This window comes from Phyllostomus discolor, chromosome 10, assembly GCF_004126475.2.
Source record: "Phyllostomus discolor isolate MPI-MPIP mPhyDis1 chromosome 10, mPhyDis1.pri.v3, whole genome shotgun sequence".
NCBI classification, from domain to species: Eukaryota; Metazoa; Chordata; class Mammalia; order Chiroptera; family Phyllostomidae; genus Phyllostomus; species Phyllostomus discolor.
This window is the reverse complement of record NC_040912.2, coordinates 888361-907476: the sequence shown is the minus strand read 5'-3', so window position 1 is coordinate 907476 and position 19116 is coordinate 888361. Positions and strand designations below refer to the sequence as shown.

Sequence of the window (19116 nt, the reverse complement as noted above, 5' to 3'; positions counted from 1 at the left end):
GGTCAGCTAGGGGCCGCTCCCGCACTGACCTCGGGCAGGACGTCACCGGATGGAAAGGCACGGTGACACAGCTGACCCCGCCTCCCCAGACCCAATGTGATTTGTCCCGCAGAGCGAACCCCACCCTGTCCCTAATTCTCCCCACTCGCTCAGGCAGTGCGGGGGGAGCGAGCTGACATCACGTGGTCCTGCTCAGGGGGTCGCTGTTGGGCGTGGAGACTCGGGGTGGGGCGGCCAGGCAGGGTGCGGGACGACCGCCCCGAGGAACCCAGGGAGCATGTTTGGGACTTTCTCCCCAGTCACTTCCAGTCACCCAGGTCACCTCCAGTCACCCCGGTCACCAGACTAGACTCAGCTGAGCTCAGTGCTCAGGACAGACGTCTCATGACAGATGTGTGATTGTTGTTATTATCCCACCAGAACGAGCAGCTTTGTCCAGGGGGTGCTGTCTGCATGGGGCGCTGTCCGGCTCCCACGAAGTCCTCACACAGCCCCCCTCAGTGACACGGGAGGGGCCGGGGACTCGGGAGCAGGCCCTGTGGGACGTGGCACGCCTTTCCATGTGTGGCCGGCAGGGGGCAGCACAGCCCCACCTGACAGCCCCAGCATATGGGAAATCATCCGAGCAGTGTGCACCCTGCTCCCTGCATCCTGCTCCCTGCCCCCTGCCCCCTGCCCAGAGGGAGTCGGGGACAGGATGGAGAAGGCACCCGAGGGACCCAGCCCGTCTCTGGATGGAAGCAGCCTCCTCTTCAGCTTAAGGGCCATCAGAGTCCACGGTCTGTGTCCTCTCTGCCTCACCAGGGTCCTCTCAAGAAGTGGCGGGGACCCCAGGGCCACACTTGCCTGGGAGGGATGTGAGGGGCTCCCCCAGGTCGGCTGGGACCTGGCAGCCCCGCACACAGACCCCACCCTCCAGGGCTGCTCCTCCTGGTCAGCCTCCTGTTGGGGTGCAGCAGGGGGTGCTGGGACTCCCCCTCCCCCTGACAGCCTCCAGCCCGAGGAGAGGTGGCGCTCCTCAGCACCCAGAGGGACAGCGGCCCCTGCTGTGCTTGGGCCCTGCTGACCCGCCTGCTCCTGGCCCTCAGCTGCGGGTGAATGTCGGAATTCAGGGACCACACCTGTCACACCAGGGTCCCGACCCTTCCCTGCCACTGGGTCACACAGCTCACTGCCCGGGCTGAGCGGCAGGACACAGCCCCAGCACCCCCACCCCCAGGGCGCACAGGACCGAATACCCGAGAATGGCCTCCGGCAGGCATGCCAAAGGTGGATCGTCCCAATCCACCGTCCTGGGGCCCACCCCAGACCCGCCGGTGGCAGGGTGGAGAGCAGGCAGGGATCACGGCGGGTCCCAGGCTGACGCAGAAGGTTTCAGGGACGTGGCTGTTTGCGACTCAGGAACTGTGTGGACAGTTGACCCTGGACCCCCGGCACGACCTCTGCACTGCTGGGAACCCGCCCGCAGCCCCCCTGCCTCGCCGGCTCCCAACACCAGGGGCCCCCGAGCAGCAGTGGGCCTGAGCGCACGGGAGTCCCTGGGAAACCCCGCGTCTGCGTGCACCTCGCACGCTCGGCCGTCTCCCGTCCCCCCTCGAACAGAGTGTGCAGGGTCACGGCAGGGATCTGGGCGGGACTTTATTCGCAGCACCAAGGACGCTCATCGTCGAGACGCGGGGACTTCAGGCCATCCCCAGCCGCTTCTTGATGAAGTGGGTGACCAGCTTCTGGGGCCGCTGCTGGTACTCCACCAGCACCTCGTGGGGGCTGCTGACCTGGTCCCCCTGCAGCCGGTCGAGTAAGGTGACACACACCACGGCCGCTGCGGAGAGCGAAGGCCGAGTCAACGCAGAGCGCCGGGCTCCTCGCTCGGCCCACTGGACGGGGACGGGGCCCCCACAGTGACCAGCGGGCGGTGGGGGGGAGGGGTGGATGGGGATCGCAGCAAGCTCCAGGCCCTGCCCTGCCCGCTCCTCATTCTCTGTCCCTTTGCCTCCAAGAGGCCCCGGCATGTCCCAGGGCCAGCCCAGGGTCTGCACGGCCTTGCAAGGCACGTGACGGTAACGAGGAGGCAGGGATCCTGGACAGCAGAGCTGCCCGTTCCTTGCAGGGTGGCTAGGAAGGGACTCAAGGTGGACAAGCCCCAGCACAGGTCCCGATTGGAAAGCCAGGCCCATCTCGGGGCCTCGGGCGGCCTTATCGCCTCAAAACCTGAGCGGAGTCTGGGGGCCTTCCGGTCCCCTTCCTCAGTGCCCTGGGTGGCACGTGAGTCCTTGCAGAGACACTGAGAATCGGCAGTTGGCCACGTGACAATCAAAGGCGGTCTGAGCACAGGGGTGCGCCATGCCACCCCGATCCGGGCAGGCCCTGGGCACAGGGAGGGCTCCTGGGAGGACCGGGAGAGGGTGCCGAGGCTGGCCAGTGGGGCGGCGGCCCAGCCACTGCCCACCTACCTGGGATGCCGCAGGCGTTGCACATGGCACCGAGGACGGTCGACTCCATCTCGATGTTGCGGACGCCGGCCGCGTGGGCCGCCCGCAGGTACTCCTGCTTCTCTTTATCCGTGTAGGAGCACAGAGCACCGTCCAGGCGGCCTTGGCCTGGGGACACGAGGAGGGGTCCACACTGACACGGCTGTGCTGCCCACAGGGATGCTCTCGGCCCCTCCGGCCCACCTCCGCGGGAGCCCGGACCACCCGCTCACACGCGGGCATTACAGCCAATGCAGGAACCCTGGTGCGGCAGGAGGCGGGGAAGCCCCAGCCCGCAGGGGACCGGCTGCCCCGTCGTCACCTTCGTAGAAGTCCGAGGTGCACATGGTGTTGCCCAGGACTGTGGGGAACTCCTTCAGGTCCTTGGAGCTCTGCAGCAGCTCCTGCGCCAGCTGCGCGTCCAGGACGGGGCTGCGCACGACCCGCTTCCCCAGCACCATCTGCTCGAACTCCGGCTTGAAGCAGGCGTCCACTGCCTGCTGGGTGATGACCACGGAGCCGGGCTCCAGGCCTGGAGGAGGAAGAGGCGTCACGGCCATGCGGGGTAGGACAGAGGGTGCAGCCAGCTCTCGGAGGAGGACGACCCACGTGTGCGGCGAAATGTGGCAGCAGCAGTCCCGCACTCAAAAGGAGGGAAGGAGGGGTGAGGGTCTATCTCCCCCTCAAATCCCTGACGCTGCGGGAAGGAAGCCCACACCTTGCGGAAAACACGGAGGAGAAAGGTGCCAAGCAGTAGGAAGGACCAGAAACCTCCCCTCCCGAGCTACCTGTCCTCACTCAGCTCTACTTTCACCTGCCGGGCACGCCGGACCGCAGTGCGTTTCACCGGCCCCTGTTTTTTGTGCCTTTCCGTTTTGGAAGATTCCAAGCAAATACAAAAGTGGGCGAGAATCGCACAGCGAGCCATGTGCACCCCAGCCGGGCAGCACCTGGACGACTCCTGACCACTGCGTGTTCCTTCAGGGCCGATGCCTTCTTACCTAGATTTGCATTCGCTCTCCCCCCCCCCCCCCCGCCCACTGCCCTTGACTTTCCTGCAGGGCTTCCTGTAAGGTGCGTCAGACCCTGAGGGAGGCAGGTGGGGGAGTGGCGGGAAGGGTCAGCAGCAGCGCAGGGGGTGACGAAGGGCAGAGAGGAAGCCGGCGCACACGCCGCTCCCCGTGCGTGAGCAGCTACGTGGCCCAGGGCCGGCCACCAGTGGGCTGCACGTGTGCGGGTGGGCGGCCGCTTCCCACGCCTCCTGCTGCGGGGTCCAGGACAGGAGCTCCGGTGCCCGCGCCCACCCTCCGTGGGGAGCTGAGTCCGTGCCCCCTCACCTGTGCCCCACGCAGAGGCCACCTGGCCCTCACCTATGCCGCCGGACGTGCCGATGCGGATGATGGCAACGCCAGAGCAGCGCGCGTGGTACAGCAGCTTGAGCAGTTCGTGCAGCATGATGGACGTGGAGGGGATGCCCATCCCGTGCTGGCCCGGGAGAGACACAGCGTTACAGCCCGCAGCCCCCACGCGTGTTCTGTGGGTGCTCCCGCCCGTGGTCCCCGAGGATGCACCTCAACACAAAGGCTCAGAAGATAGGACACTTCCAGCCCCAGCTGGTGTGGCTCAGTGGACTGAGCACTGCCCTGAGAACCAAAGCATCGCCGGTTCGACTCCCAGTCAGGGCACAGGCCTGCGTTGCGGGCCAGGTCCCCAGTAGGGGGCGCTCAAAACACTGAGGCTTCTCTCCCTCTTCCTCCTTCCCCTCTCTAAAACTAGAACACTTTGGGAAGCAGGAGAGCTCGCACAGTCCCCATGCAGGGTGAATGCAAGGTTACAGCCAGCCCCACCAGCCCCCCTCCGGGTGCCGACCCCAGGCACACCAGGCTGGCTTTTCTCTCTCAGCCGCGCTGAGTGCTAATCACCCCGCGATGGGCCCCAAGGCTCGGTTGGCTGGGTTCTGTCTCGTCCCTTCTGGGTCTCATCCCCGTGTTCCCGAGCCCCGCCTCCTGCCCTTCCAGGGCCACCTCCTCCAGGGTGCACCCGGGGCTGCCGCACAAGCAGGTGCTGCTCCTGAGGCAGGGACTCCCAGCCCCACGGGTGGGTGCACAGGAAGCGAGGGGCCTGGACCCTGCCTGAGGGACTGGGGGGGGGGGAAGGGCCTGCAGAGCCCAGGGCGGCCACCGGGGGCAGTACTCACGCTGACAGCCAGCACGGGCCCCGCTTTGTACATGACGTAGCGGTCGGTCCCCGAGCAGATGTTGGGGTAGTCCTCGCCCGGGCGGCTGAGGCCGAGCTCCGAGCCCACGTACTGGATGAAGGCCTTCATCCGGGAGGCGCTGCCGCCCACACACACGAACTGTGGATACGGACAGACAGACAGCAGGACCATCAGCCTGGGGGCAGCCCACGCCTGCACAGCGGGGCCCCAACCAGCAGCACATGCCCCTCCCGGAACGTGCTAGAAACGCCAGTCCCCTGGCCCTCGCCAGTCGGACCACGCCCAGGAAGGCCCCCTGCCGACTGGGCACTCCCTGGAGTCTGGGGGTCCTGGCCCCCGAGATTCCCGTGCGGGGTGGGGGGCCCTGACACAGTGCAGCAGGGCCACCGGCCACGGCTCCCAGGGACACAGACGCGGGAGCTGCAGGACACGTAGCCGGTTCACTCCCCGCCCACCAGCCTCCACCCAGCAGGGGGCCCGCGGCTCACTGTCCTGGCGGCAGCCCGAGCACCCAATGGCCAAGGTGCGGAAAGTGGCAGCCGGGGGGCAGGGGCAGAGGGCTGAAAGCTTCCGTCCGCGCAGCAGGGTCTGTGAAAGCGCACAAGGAACGCAAGCGAGCACGCCAGGGCGAGGGGGCTGGCTGACCGAGGAACCGCCCATCTCCGAAGAAGAGACAGAAAGTCACGCTCCCCAGGGGACCAGATGGGGAGCGAACGGGGAGCAGATGGGGGGCGCTGGGGGCGGAAGCACAGAAGCCAGCGAGAGAGCGAACGAGCACGGCGCCGGCGGTCGGAACCCGGCTGTCCGACGGCGTGTTCCGGTTTCAGGCTCTGAACACGGGCCCGCCCTCGCCCGCGGGATGAGATGTTTCCAGAGGCCTGAGCCAGGACGGGCGGGAGCCGAGACCCCGAGACTTTGTGGGGAACATCGCCGGGGGCTGCATGCAAGGCCACGGAGGAATCAGTGTCAACGTGCATCTCACTCACACTCTCACATGCTTGCACACTCACACACACACACCACACACTCTCACAGTCACACACACACTCTCAGTCACACTCTCACAGTCACACTCACACATACACACTCTCACACTCTCATACACACTCTCACAGTCACACACACGCTCACACACACACACGCTCACTCACACACTCACAGTCACACACACACACACACTCTCACTCACACTCTCACACTGCAATCACTCTCACTGAGTGCCCCGTCCCCTTTCCCCGTTCTCTCGATGAGGCTCAGGGGACTCACTTCCATCGGCCCCATGAGACAGTGGGCGGGTGAGAACCCAGAGGGGCCGCCGTGGCACGTTTCCGAGAGTTCCTCTACTCACCAGTTCCCACCCTTGGACAGTGACAGTGGGGAGAAGCCCACCATATACCTATCGCCTGTGACCCTGCCCTCTGTCGCCTCGGCCCTCTGCGAAGGGCCACAACTCCTGTCCCCAGGGAGGCGGCGATGGGGGGACCAGTCCCCAGAACCACAGCCCCACTCCTTACCTTCACGTCCCCAAACATGGCCGGCAGGTCGTGCGCGCTGGTGCTGAGGTCCAGGTGGTAGAGGATGTCCTCCTTCATCCCGGCCAGGTGTGGATTGTCAAGGTGGACGCGGTGGTCACTGTGCCAAACCAGGGAAGCAGGTCAGCAGAGCACTGGCACCCGGTGACCGACGTGGTGAGAAAGTGCCCCACGCCAGCGGGAAGCGTGTGGCACAGACAGGGGAGGACAGACCCCTGCTGCGAGGCCCCCTCCCCTCTCCGTGTCCTTCCCCCCCCTCCCCTTGCCCGGGGCCCCGTCTGGGGGCCCCAAACAGGGCAAGATCCAAAGGTCGGTCACATAGAAAGAGCACGGCCAGTCGCTGCCCAGCTCAAGTCCACCGGCACATAAACCTGACCTTGTTTTTAAAATAACACACTCGCCATGGACTGCCGTGGAAGCCAGACGCTGCCAGACACCAAGTAGTTTTGGCTTTGCAACCATTTCAGCTTTGCCACAACCACTCAGCTCCAGCCACCGTCACGTGACGGGGACCACGGACAACGTGCAAAGGAGTGTGGTCGCTCCAGTAACACGGGACTCATGGAACAAATGCCCAGGTCTCAAGCGTGTCTTCACCTGCAAAGTCCCTTGGAGCAAACCCTAGCCACGCCTCCTTCCGCACCGAGCCTCCTGACTGACGCCCACACACGGGTGCTCCCCACACCCGGAGCAGCAGGGAGGTGGGCGTGGGCCCCTGGCGGCAGCGACCAGGGCGTCCCGGCTCTTCCTGCTGCGTCTGGCTTCCTGCCCAGAACCCGCTGGGGACAGAAAAGGGCGCCAGGGAAGGAGGTGTCCTGCAGCCCGTGACTTGGAAATCCCAGGGCTTCCCGCGGGCCGGCTGGCACGTCCTGGCCGCTGTGCAACCGCGCCAACCAGCCCCTGGCACAGAGCGCGCCGGCACCCCGGGAGCCGCTTGCCTGCAGCTGCAGCCCCTGGGGCAGTGGCCTCTCCCTGCGGGCCCACGTGGCCAGGGGTTTTTCCAGCATTGCAGCTCTCGCTGAAACTGCACGCGTTTCTGCCAGACAGATGCTGAGGACGGCCACAGGGCCCATGTTTATTTATTTCCATCTGCTTATCGTTGCCTTGGGTACAGGGAGTCTTTCCCACGAAAACACGCTGTCCGGCGACTTCCAGTAACTACGGAAAGTAGTTCCGGCCCACACTGAGCGCTGCTCCACGCCGGCCACTCCACGTATTCGTGCGATGGATACAATCGCTTTTATTATTACCTCCGGTAACCAAGTCCTAAAGGCCAGGCCGGGTCTTTCTTGCCTGTGAATCCCCGGAGCCTACGCAGCCCCACGGACCAGCCCAGAGGGCCCCCCCTGCCCCCCGCTTCACCATCTCATCCCCAGGCCTGTCCCCGCCCGCATCAGCGTCCTGCTGTGTCTCCAGCCAGCTCCAGCGCCCATGGCCAAGACCGGGCGCCCGCACCCGCGCCCCCTCCCCCCTCCTCGCTGGGCATCCAAGCCAGCGCACATCTGGACATGTTCAAAAGGCTGATCACTGGGTTGGCCAAAAAGTCCTTTACGTTTTTTCCGTAAAACAAAAGGCACATTTTTCATTTTCACCACTAGCCCTTTGGATTTGGATATTTTGAGTGTGTCGGCCCTCTCCCGCTGATGGCTTCCAGTGGGGAGAGGCAGGGGTGCTGCTAAACATCGTCCAGTGCCTCGGACGGCCCCACGGCAGGGGATTGTGTGGCCAAAATGTCCGTGGTACCAAGAACCCTCGCAAACCACTGCCGACACGGTGATCGGTCACAGCACCCTCTCCACACCCTGCACACGTCCTTTCCTGCATTTCCACCGCGTCTTTACCTCCCCTTTAACAACAAAGCGTAACATGCCAAACTGCTGCGTGTTTCCTTCCATTTCAACATTGAAATGGCTGCACAAAAATTTACCGTTTTTGATAATTTTTTTATTTTTTCAAAGATTTTATTTACTTTTAAGGAGAAGGAAGGGAGGGAGAAAGAGAGGGAGAGAACCATCAATGTGTGGTTGCCTCTCACACACCCCCCAACTGGGGACCTGGCCCAAAACCCAGGCATAGGCCCTGACTGGGAATCGAACCAGCGACCCTTTGCTCACAGTCTGGCGCTCAGTCCACTGAGCCACACCAGACAGGGCTGATCAGTTTTTTTAAAATGCATGCCGATATGACAGCTGTCACAATACAATCACACGAAATTGTTTCTAATGAAGTTAAAGACAGCTCCGCACTACTGTAGCCATCAGGGAAAATAACGTAATGAAGTTTTTGCCCAACCCAATGCACAGCTGAGCGCAAAATCCTCAGAAGAGACAGACAGCTCTTTTTACAAAGGGGGAGTGTTGGCTGACAGCCACAGGCTGGGCTGGGCTGGGCTGCAGACACCTGGAGGTTCAAGCCAGCCATCCAGCAGGAGCCGGCTGCACCTGGGCAGACAGCCAGCCAGTCACCCCGGGACCCGGGGCCACACCTGCCCACCGCAGCCCCTGCCCCGTCCCGACCAGGCCCCCTGGGTCTCCAGACCAGGCGTGTCCCTCGTTCCCAGGCAGGGAGGCCTCTTCCGCAGGACTGAACCCAGGCTCCTGTGTCACCAGGACGATCCCTGATCTGGAGGCAGAAATGCTGACGTCACACCACAGCCTCAACACCCTTCGGTGACCACGGCTGCTCACGCGGCCCCGTCCCCGGGAGGGAGACCTCAGGGTGCGGCACGCACCCCGTCTCAAGAGAAGGGCCACCGGCAACCGGCGGGACCAACGCAGCAGGGTACAACCACACTGCGTGGTCACACGTTGCGAAACAGAAAACCTTCCTCTTCTCTCTGATTCCAGAAACAGGCGAAGGCCACAGGGTGTGGCCGACGACCGGGACGATGTTGAAATCCTGAGTCAGCCAAAAAGGTCCTTCGGGGTTTTCCAAAGACAGCTCTGGGGGTGCTGAGCTGTCTCTAACTCCATGTGAAACCATTCTGCTAGACCGTGTTGTGACAGCCGTCCTATCAGCGTGCATTTAAAGAAAGGTGCCAAAATTGGTGGACTTTTGTGTAACCCTTGTAATCTTGAAGATGGAAGAAGATATGCAACATTTTTGGCAGAGTATGCCTCATTGTTTCAAGAGAGGTAAAAACGCAACCAAACTGCAAAAAGCGGATGGGAGCAGTGTGCGGAGAAGGCGCTGTGACTGAGTGACCGTGTCAGAGGCGGTGTGCACAGCTCCGGCTGGGAGATCCTCGCTGGACTGGTGCTCCGAGGCCGGGCAGACCAGCGGAGGTTGGCAGCGATCAGATCGAGAACCATAATGTTCTACCACATAAGAGACAGCCGACACCCTCAAAATATCCTAAAGTTATTGGTGAAAACGAAACCAAATGTGTCTTTTATTTTATGGGGAAAAAACGTCACAGACTCTTTGGTCAGCCCACGAAGTGGACCGTGCCATGATCCACCAGGATGTGCTCACACTTACACTTTACAAGATTTTCCAGCCCTGGCTGGCGTAGCTCAGTGGATTGAGCCGGGCTGAGAACCAAAGTGTCGCAGGTGCGATTCCCAGTCAGGGCACATGCCTGGGTTGCAGGCCATGGCCCCCACCAACCACACATTGATGCTTCTCTCTCTCTCTCTCTCTCTCTGTCTCTCCTTCCCTTCCCTCTCTAAAAAATAAACAAATAAAATCTTTTTTTTAAGAAAAGATTTTCCAGTGACAAGTCAGAGAGGTACGTGACTTGCAAAACAATTTCTCCAGCCCACCCACAAATCAGGTGACTTTCTTGGGCATCGTTGCGTCACGTCACTGAACAGGGACAGGGCCCCCGCTTTCACCGTGAGACGCGGAATGAATAAGAACCGCTCCCTCCCGGCGACCGGCGGGGAGGACGATGCACCCCCCACCCTCCTGCAGGCCAGGGAGGGCGCGGTCTCAGGGCAGGGCAGAGGGGCGGCTTGGCAGATGCAACGTCCACGCAGGAAGTGGCACTACGACAAGAAGTGTGTGCTGTTCCAGCAAATAACTGGAAAAGAGAATCGCAAAGGAGAACTACGAGGCGGCACAGAGAAGCCCCGGAAGCACGGAAGGTTCAGGACCAAGACAGAGCAGGGAGAAGCAGGGGCTTAGTTTTGGGAGCGTGCCCGGGTGCCGGATAACCCCCCCCCCAGCCCTCGGACCTGAGCTCTGAGCCCCGGTCCCCTCAGACTGCGCCTCCGGAGGGCCGAGCCCAGGCCGGGCCGGGCCAGGTCCCCAGCCCAGTGAGGGCCCCTCCAGCCCGGCGGCTGTCCCCTGGGGCTGTCAGGGGAATCGGCGTGCTCACTCGGTCAGTTCTGGTGAAGAAACCACGGCCGCCCAGAAACCCAGCCGTTGGGGAGTCTCACCTGGCACGCTCCTTTCCCTTGGAGTCAGTCTCTGAGTTGGCCATCTCTCACCGGCAGCAGAACCCTGGGGGGACAGCATAGGACAGTGTTAACCTGTGAGCAGCTGCAAGTCAACCTGAAGGGGTGAGGTCAGGGTGCCGTGGAGCTGGGGAGACGCCAAGAGGGGGCCTGGGGAGGCAGCGAGAGGGACTCCCGATTGGCCACGGCTTCCAGCCTCACCAGCCGCCTGACACCAGGGGTCCTTCCTGCTCTCCTGTGGGGACCCTGACATTTGCCGAGGCCACCAGCACCCCCTCGGTCCGGCCGCCTCTTGTCGAAGTGGTTTAGCAGCAGTGAGCCACGGAGGGTCCGAGGTCACTCGGACCAGCAGCAGCGCTGTGCTAGCCTGTGGAAGGTGACCCGGACCCCACAGCCCCCGCCTCGCTGCCCTGCCCTTCCAGAACATCGGCGGTCTCCCACCAGACCTCTAGGGCCACTTGGGGACCTGCCACAGGAAGACAAGGAGGACCTAAGGCCAGGCCCCTCGGTCCTCTGCTCTGCCCCTGCCCCAATGCCAGAGGGAGGGGCAGACACAGCTCGGGGACTGCTCGGGGCCCCGCCACCAAGCACTGGCCTCCGCCCGGGTCTCCAGGTGGGGGACCAGAGCCGAGCTCCTGCAGGGAACTCAGCCGGCAGAGCCCTGGTCCCCGAGCACCTCCCCCAGCACGTGTGCGGCTCCCAGTCCCCCCAGCCTGGCGGGAAGGACACGGCGCTTCAAGGCAGCCACGTGAGGCCAAGGCCACCCGACGCCCAGGCAGTGAATCCAGTGAGCGGAGTCCAGGGACCGGCCAGGCCCGTCACCTGCGGGACATGCTCCCGCCCAGGGACTTCGCCAGCCTCCTGCCAGAAACCAGGGCCCCCGAAGCGAGTCCCCCGACGCCCCACGGTGGGGAAAGGGGTGGATGCCTGTGGTTGCCACCATGAAACATGGGCCGTATTTGGCCCACTCTTGACACCAGAGAAGAGCACACAGGGTGGGCCGGGGGGCCGTGCTCTGCTGCGGCTTCTGCCTGTCCCACCACCCCCCCGAGCCTGGCCGGGCCCCCCCCCCCCCCGGCACCAACACAACCCTCCCCTGCCTGCACTCCCACCCGGAAGGGCCCCACCCCGCTCTGCACCCGGGGCTGCCCTGCCTGCCGCCAGACCCAGCTCGTCAAAACAAAAACGAAAACCCTACGTCAGTCTTTGTTGTCTTAACAGGCAAGAAAAAGCTCTGAGACGCCCTGCGTTAAAATCACAGCGGCCGAAGAGCGAGAGAAAGGCAACGGCCAGCCCGCTGGCCAGCAGGCACCGGTGCAGACGAGAGCCCGCTCCCAGGCTGGGCGTCTGTCGGGGTGCAGGGTTAGCCTCCAGGCAGCTCTCTCCAGGGCGACCCAAGAGAGAGACCCGCCAGGCACTGCTGGACCCAGCAGACCCTGCTTCTTACTTCCACGGGAGCTCCAGGGACTGTGCCGGGCCCACGCCTGAATGAGCCCGCTCCTCCTCGCCCCTCCCCTGCCCCAACCCCTCAGGCTCTCGCTCCTGTAGATCCTTCCAGAATCCACTCCGTCTGCCCCACCCCTGCGCTGCCCATGCACAGAAAACGCTCGAGGAACTCCAGGACGGAGGGCCTGCCTTTCCCCCACCCCCCTGGCCTCCTCCTCGGGGTTTGGGCCCCAAGGCTGCTCTACAAAAGGCTTTCAGCCATGGGAGCTAATTTTTTGTTTAACATCACCCGTGAAAGTAAAAACCAGGGAGGCAGATTATTTTGTATAAATAGCTTAGCGTTGCCAGTGAACACAGAGTCCAGCCTAAGAGAAAGTCCCCACACGAGTTCATTTGAGCCAAACTGAGGTCAGTTGCCGGGAAGGAAAATATCAACAGACTGAGAAAATGTCCCTGAGAACAGCGGTTGGCAGCCCATTTTATGCACTAGATTCGGGGAGGGGAGGGACGGAAACGGGGGAGGGCTCCGTGAGGGCCACGGGGGCAGATTGGGGAGGAGAAAGCACAGCGGGCAAAGCTCTGGGATGGGGTAAAAAGTAAGAGAGACACAGACACCTCTTTCACGTGGGGAGCACAGGGCAGTTAACATTTACAGCGCGGAGACAAGGTGTGGGGGGCGGGGGGCCAGCCAACAGAAGCAGGGAGCCCGTGGCCCCCCAGGCTCCTGGCTGCGCCCTGAGGGGTCTGAGGAAGAAGAGGACTGGACGTTTGTCTCAAAGGCGTGAACCGCATCCACGACACACAGACCCCGGAGGGCCGGAGTCTGCAGCACCTGGTGCCAGGAGCAGGGACCCAGAGGCGACGAGCATTGTCGTGGCCAACACACCAACCAACGTGGTTGGAACGCGCACCAGCCCGGGTGAGGGCCAGCAACACCGGGTGCTTTTCGGTCAGGTCGTGCGGTGTGTGGGATTGCAGAGGAAAGGGCACTTTTCCAAGGTCGCTCTCTCTTGCGACAGCACGCTCTTTGGTAAGCGGAGGCCTGGCTCTCTCTCTCTCTCCGGCAGTCGCCACACCCCGCGGGCACGGGCCGAGCATTTAAGAGCCACGAGGGCGCTCGCCGCCACAAAGGCGTCCGTGGGAGGATGAGTTGGCCGTGGGCCGGGGAAGGACACTAGGTTCCCTGCCAACTGCCAGCAAAAGTCCACACGACAAGAGGCACACTGTCAAAACACTCACAAGCCCATGCCCGCGGCACAGCCCCCGGTCAGGGTTGAGGCTTGGGGGAGAGAGCAATGAATTTTCCCTTCAGTTAGCTTTTTTCCTTACAAGCGCCTCTGCGAATTCTTTCTTTAAAAGCTGCCTTTTGCAGCCCTTTTGATTCTGCCTTTCCCCTCCGCCCGCCTGCAAGCCGAAAAGCTGATAGTAAATGAGTGTTTCGGTTTCAGCCGGACTCTGGAGATGGCTTTGAGAACTCAGAGTCAGTTCCAGGGTTATTTGTGAGTGTGTCAGCTTCTTGCTGAAGCCCCGAAGAGAAGGGGCATTCCTCCCTCCGGCCTGAGATCCCAGGCGCTCCTGCCTGCGCAGGAGCCCTGCCCAAGACGTGCCTGGGGTCAATCCCCGAGACGTGCAGGGGCCTCACAGGGAATTCCAGTCACGGTGATGTAACTCTGGGCTCGGTCAGGAAGCGCGATGTAAAGGCTGGTCACCTGGCGCTTCGAGCCCCCCGGCAGCCTTGGACGCGTGGGAGAAACCTGAAACCCGTAAGCGGGGTCAGGGTCCCCTGGACACCAGGCAGCCCCTCCTGATGGTTCTCACCACTCTCTTCACCAAAAACAAGTCGGATTTAAAGGGGCGGACGGAGTGAAAGCACAAGTGGCTTTGGAACCGCCGCACTTGCGGCGGGAGGAATATCAGAAAAAGTCTCTTTTATTTGTTAAAAAATTTTTTAAAAACTTTCTGCGAATCCTCAGCCATGGGCAACGGGGTGTCTAAAGAGCAAGAGCACTGCTGTGTGCTAATTTAGCAGCTTTTCAAGGCCGCTAGAGGTGTCCCTGAGGAGGGGCCTTTAGACCTCACTATTCAGGGACATGCTGGGCAGAGGTTAAAACGGCACCAGGTGGTGTGCGATAAAGGGCAGCGTCTCGCTCCCTCCTCCTTTAGAGGGTTTCATTTGAAAATACGGGTTTGCTTGAATTGTATTTTTGTTTCTGTGTTAAAAGTCACGTCTCAGTCTCAAAATGTTTTGGTAAATAGAATGAAATCTCTGGTGTTCTTACGTCATAAGGATTCTTACTCAGAAAGAATTTAAATTGATTTTTAAAAAAAGAGAGAGAGAGAGAGAGGACCTGGCTGGCGTAGCTCAGTGGATTGAGCACAGGCTGCGAACCAAAGTGTCGCAGGTTCAATTCCCAGTCAGGGCACATGCCTGGGTTGCAGGCCATGGTCCCCAGCAACCGCACATTGATGTTTCTCTCTCTGTCTCTCTTTCTCCCTCCCTTCCCTCTCTAAGAAATAAATAAAATCTTAAAAAAAAGAAAAAAAGATCTTACTTCCCTCAGACAGCAAAAAACACAGGAAGAAAAACAATGAAAAAACGTGTCTTCTAACGACTCTGAACCCTCTTTCTGAGGGCTCAGGGACCACTTCGGTCCTGGGAACAAGCCCACGGCCCTGGCACCCTCCATCCCTCCCTCTTCCCCAGCCTCCCAGACGTCGGCAGGGCACTCGATAATGAGACAGCTCGCAGTTTGAGCACACTCCAGCAATGCAGTAATCAATACGAATTAACAACAATGACAACAACAAAACAACAAAAAGTCAATGTAGCTGCCAGTAGAGAAAAAACTGTTTCTGAAAGTTGTGAGTGTGTTCATAAATGTGTCAATCTCAAGCATGCTATGAAGTGGGATGGGGGTGTGACGTGTTCAAGAAATACTAAGAATCCTCTTTGTTGATGCCGGAGCCGTGACCTTTTATTGTGAAAATAAAATATAGGTGTACTGTCTCCCGGGGAGCACTAGCCCTTCTCCACAGAAGACTAAGTCCCACTTTTTAACTCAGTACCTGTAAACACGGACCGTTTCCTTGGGGAAGAATTGGCTATTCTCCCTCGGGGAGCGGTGAGTCAACCGAGTTATGAAAGGCATTTGGCGCGTAACCACTTTTGTCTAAGACATATTTGAGCAGCACCCCTCCCACCCTCCCAGTTTTCCTTGCAAACGCTAACCCTGAAAGCTAACGGGGCAGTTAACTTGCTGCTCAAGCTCGCTGCAGCTCGCACAAACGGCAGAGGGCCTGCCTTTCCGAACCTAACAAAATAAAACAAAGACAAATGGCACTTTTAAAACGGAGGCTACTTTTCAGCCGACTGCTCCCTGCCTGCTGCAAACCAGAAAGCCGAGGGTTAAAGGCTTCACCAAGCCCTTCCAGAAGGGCGAAAATCAGACCCCCAAAGCTAAACAGAAAAAGTAGTAGAAAAAGTTGAAAGCCTGTTTCTTTATCCTTCCCAAGCCAAGCGAATGATTAAAGAACGCCCTGACTGCCACGCCCTCACTAAGGCGCCCCCACCCACGGGAGCTGACCCTTGAGGACTAGGCTCTCAGAGCATTTGGCCAACAGATGTCACTCGTCACGCTCCCTTTGGAAAATCCAAATACGTTCATACTTCTATTGATACTTACTCTGGTGCCCTACATGCATCTGCTTTGACAGGGGAATCTGCTAAAAATATACCAGCCCGTTGGCCTGAGGCCGTTAGTCCTTTAGGGCGGCCTCAGCACATTAAAGCTGATAACGGCCCAGGACACCTTGCGGCCTCAGCACATTAAAAGCTGATAACGGCCCAGGACACCTTGCGGCCTCAGCACATTAAAGCTGATAACAGCCCAGGACACCGCGCCCATTCTCCGCAGGCTTCCCTTCAGCGCTGGAATACCCAGCATGAGACAGGAGCACCTTGCAATCCATCCGGTCAGGCAGTTGTAGAGCGGGCACATCGTACCTTTAACAATCTTCTTAAAAACACAAAAAAAGGGGGAGTCAGGAGTCTACCCCCCAAAATGTGATTCTGTTAACTGTGTTCACCTATCATTTTCTACACTGTGATGAGTCACTCTGTACTCCAATAGAGAAACATCTTCAGAAGAAAGAGCCAAAGTCATCTTATCCTCAGGTTTTATATAGAGATCCGCTGGGAAGTGGCTCTTGGCAGGGCCCTGTATTGCCCTGAACTTGGGGGACAGGGTTAGTGTGTGTGTCTCCATCCCTGTGGGTCCTGTCTGGCTCCCCGCTAAAAGGGTGAAGCCTCATCACGGACGAAACAGATGTCAAGCTCTGCTACCCAGGAGACGAAAACCACCCGGCTCTCAGACCAGACAGCCCGTTAGGAGAAAACAAGCACTGGATTCCGGTGCCAAAAAATACAGTTTATGTTGCCAAGTATTTACTGTAGCTTATTTTTCTGTTCTTATCGACCCTTTGCGCTTCCCTTTAAAGGAGCAACTTCATGCTTCAAGCGAAGAGCCGTGCAGGGATCACTAGTCAGCTCTCTGTGATGACCGCAATGAACCCGCGTACCCAGGAGGGGTTTTATCGCACTTTCAATGCCCTCCGCCCCGTTCCTCCTTGTACCTTAGACCCTGGCCATAAAGATTCCGTCTTCTGGTCTTTGCACCGAGGACCGAATGCCACTGTTGCTTATCTCCCCAAAAGTCCTTTTGTAGTGGAGAGCTGGGCACTCCCTGAGGAATATTAGCTAAGCCTGACGAAACAGTGGTTCCGGCTCTGCCTCTATGCCTGTACACTAATGTGTGATGGGAGGGGCCCGGCACCGGGGCACGCATTATCAGAATAGTTTCTCCCAACCACACTAGCCCTTGGCGCTGCAGTTCTTGGAAAAGGGGCTTGCCTTTTCTTGCTAGAAAATGCCTGCATGAAGAATTTTTTACATGCCTCCACCAGGACAGCCCTCCGATGCAGGGTTGGGTCACGGTTTGTACCTGTCACCCCCTCTTGTCTTTTTTTTTTAAGAATTTATTTATTTATTTTTTAGAGAGGGAAGGGAGGGAGAAAAAGAGAGAGAGAAAAACATCAATGTGCAGTTGCTGGGGGCTGTGGCCTGCAACCCAGGCGTGTGCCCTGACTGGGAATCGAACCTGTGACGCTTTGGTTCGCAGCCCGCACTCAATCCACTGAGCTACGCCAGCCAGGGCCCCCCTCTTGTCTTTAGCACCGCCCAGGACTCCGAAGACAGAATGCTGCAGCTTATACCTGATTAACTCCCCCCCCAATCCCAAACCCCTCACCCACACTATTCTCCCTATAAAAAGGGACAGCTTCAAGTGGAATTTCAGACGGTCAGCTGGGGCACAGGAACCCGCCATCTTCCCAGATGGCCAGCCATCTGAAAATAGTGCCCACAGAGACTCAGTTCCTGCCTCTGCTTATTGGGTCTGGTGGTGGCAGGCAGCCCGAAGGCCAGCTCCTGCGCTTCCCTGCTTTGTGCCCGGCAGACCTGCACCGAGTGGAAGACTGCCTGTGATGCAGAGGCCCGTGCACCAAGAAGTCCCCTCGGCCTCAGGAGGGGGCGGGGGGGGGGGGGCGGATTCAAGGACGTGGCTGAGGCCCAGGGCGGGGCAGGCCCAATGCCAACAGCCCCTAACGGCCCGAAAGGCAGGAAGTCATCCATCTGGGACAGATGAGCAGGGTGTGAAAACCTGATTAAAATGTCGTTTCAATTCAAGGAAATCACAAGACTTTTTCAAGCCAAGCTCACAGCCACCGAGTGGGGCCAACGGTCTCTGTAACGGCAGACAGCAGCAGGAAGGGGGCTGACGAGCCAGCAGCGGAGGTCAGGGCAGGGGTGGGTGAGCAAGGACCGGATCACGGGGCTGGGGGCAGAAGGAAAGGCCATGGCCACAGTTGGGGGTGGCCCAAGACAGGGGGTCCTGGAGGCTGCCGGCCTGAGAGCCCGAGCCACCTAGCCAAACCCTGACCTGGGAGGGACAGATCTGGGGAGGGACAGATCTAGGGACGGCCAGTGAGGCTGCCCCAAGCTCCCCTCTTCCAGGTCCGAGGCCAGCCTGCCAGGGGTTGTGAAAGGGCCCACTCCCGGGGCCATTCACATCTGTGTCACACAGTTTACGACAGTAAAGTTTCTCTGTTGAGCTGCCAGTCTCTTTTGCTGTCGGTGCTGTGAGCTATTGGAGCTCTGCAGGTCCAAAATGCAACTTCACCGCGAGCCTGCAAAGGGGAAGTCCTCCCCGTTCCCGCACGCCCTCTCCCGCCCGCCCGCCAGGATTTGGAAAGCACTGGGTGGGGGGCGCCCTGGGTAGCCCAACCAGTGGGCTCCGCCTCAACAGGTGGAACCCGGGCAGAGACCCACACCCTCGCTGCGCACAGGTGGCCGGGGACGCTAAGAAGCCCACCCTCCCCGCGCGCCCTCTCCCTTTTCCAAGCAGCCCCTCCCCACGCGCTGCCAGCTCTTCCTTCCAGCGAGGGCCGCGCGAGCCTGTCACCTCACCTGCAAGTCCCTGGCTCCCGAAAGCAGGACCTCCGCGAGGACACTCACTGCACAGCAGCCACTACTCCTGCCGCTCCAGCTGCGCGCGCCACTGCCGCCGGCTCCCAACACCCGGAGGAAACTGCGGATCTGGGGTAAGGGGCGCACCGGGCCAGGGGCTGCGCTCCGGAGGGGCCACGAGGAGGTAACCTTGAGCTGAGAGAAGTTCCGCTCCTAGTCTAGGGCCAACCGGCCCCTCCCCTGGCCGCGGCCCCGCCTCCCCCCTCCAACCCCACCCCCCCCACACCCGCTGAATAACCGGGCCTCGTCCAGTTACTCGCCGAGCCACCTACAAAACCTGCCACTCACTGTTTGCCTCCTCATCGGGGGCAGGGACACTGGGGGGAGACCGCCCACCTGCGGCCACCTCCTGGGCGGAGCCCGGGTCGGGCGGGAGGCGCCCCTCCCCCGCGAGCTCCGGAGGGACAGGCGGCGCCAAAGTGCGGAAGTGGCACGGGACCGTGGTGGGTCCCGGGAGAAAATGCTC

The 19116-nt window shown here is 60.6% G+C and overlaps 1 protein-coding gene across 1 annotated transcript; it reads right to left on the bottom strand.

The window, feature by feature from the left end:
• Positions 1-1621: 1621 nt before the first annotated feature.
• UPP1 (uridine phosphorylase 1) lies at positions 1622-18812 on the bottom strand. Its single transcript, XM_028518886.2, has 8 exons — positions 18591-18812; positions 10604-10667; positions 6204-6321; positions 4669-4827; positions 3842-3956; positions 2794-3003; positions 2454-2600; positions 1622-1822 (listed from the first exon to the last, which is right to left on the bottom strand). Exons 2-8 carry the CDS (start codon positions 10645-10647, stop codon positions 1683-1685), a joined length of 933 nt encoding a protein of 310 aa, XP_028374687.1. The 5' UTR covers positions 10648-10667; positions 18591-18812; the 3' UTR covers positions 1622-1682.
• Positions 18813-19116: the final 304 nt, after the last annotated feature.

Coding starts and splice junctions, on each gene's coding strand:
- UPP1 (XM_028518886.2), bottom strand. CDS start 10,647: ATGGCCAACTCAGAGACTGACTCCAAGGGAAAGGAGCGTGCCAG. Junction 3,957..4,668: donor GGCCCGTGCTGGCTGTCAGC/GTGAGTACTGCC, acceptor CTCCCGGGCCAG/CACGGGATGGGCATCCCCTC. Junction 1,823..2,453: donor CAACGCCTGCGGCATCCCAG/GTAGGTGGGCAG, acceptor CGCTCTCCGCAG/CGGCCGTGGTGTGTGTCACC.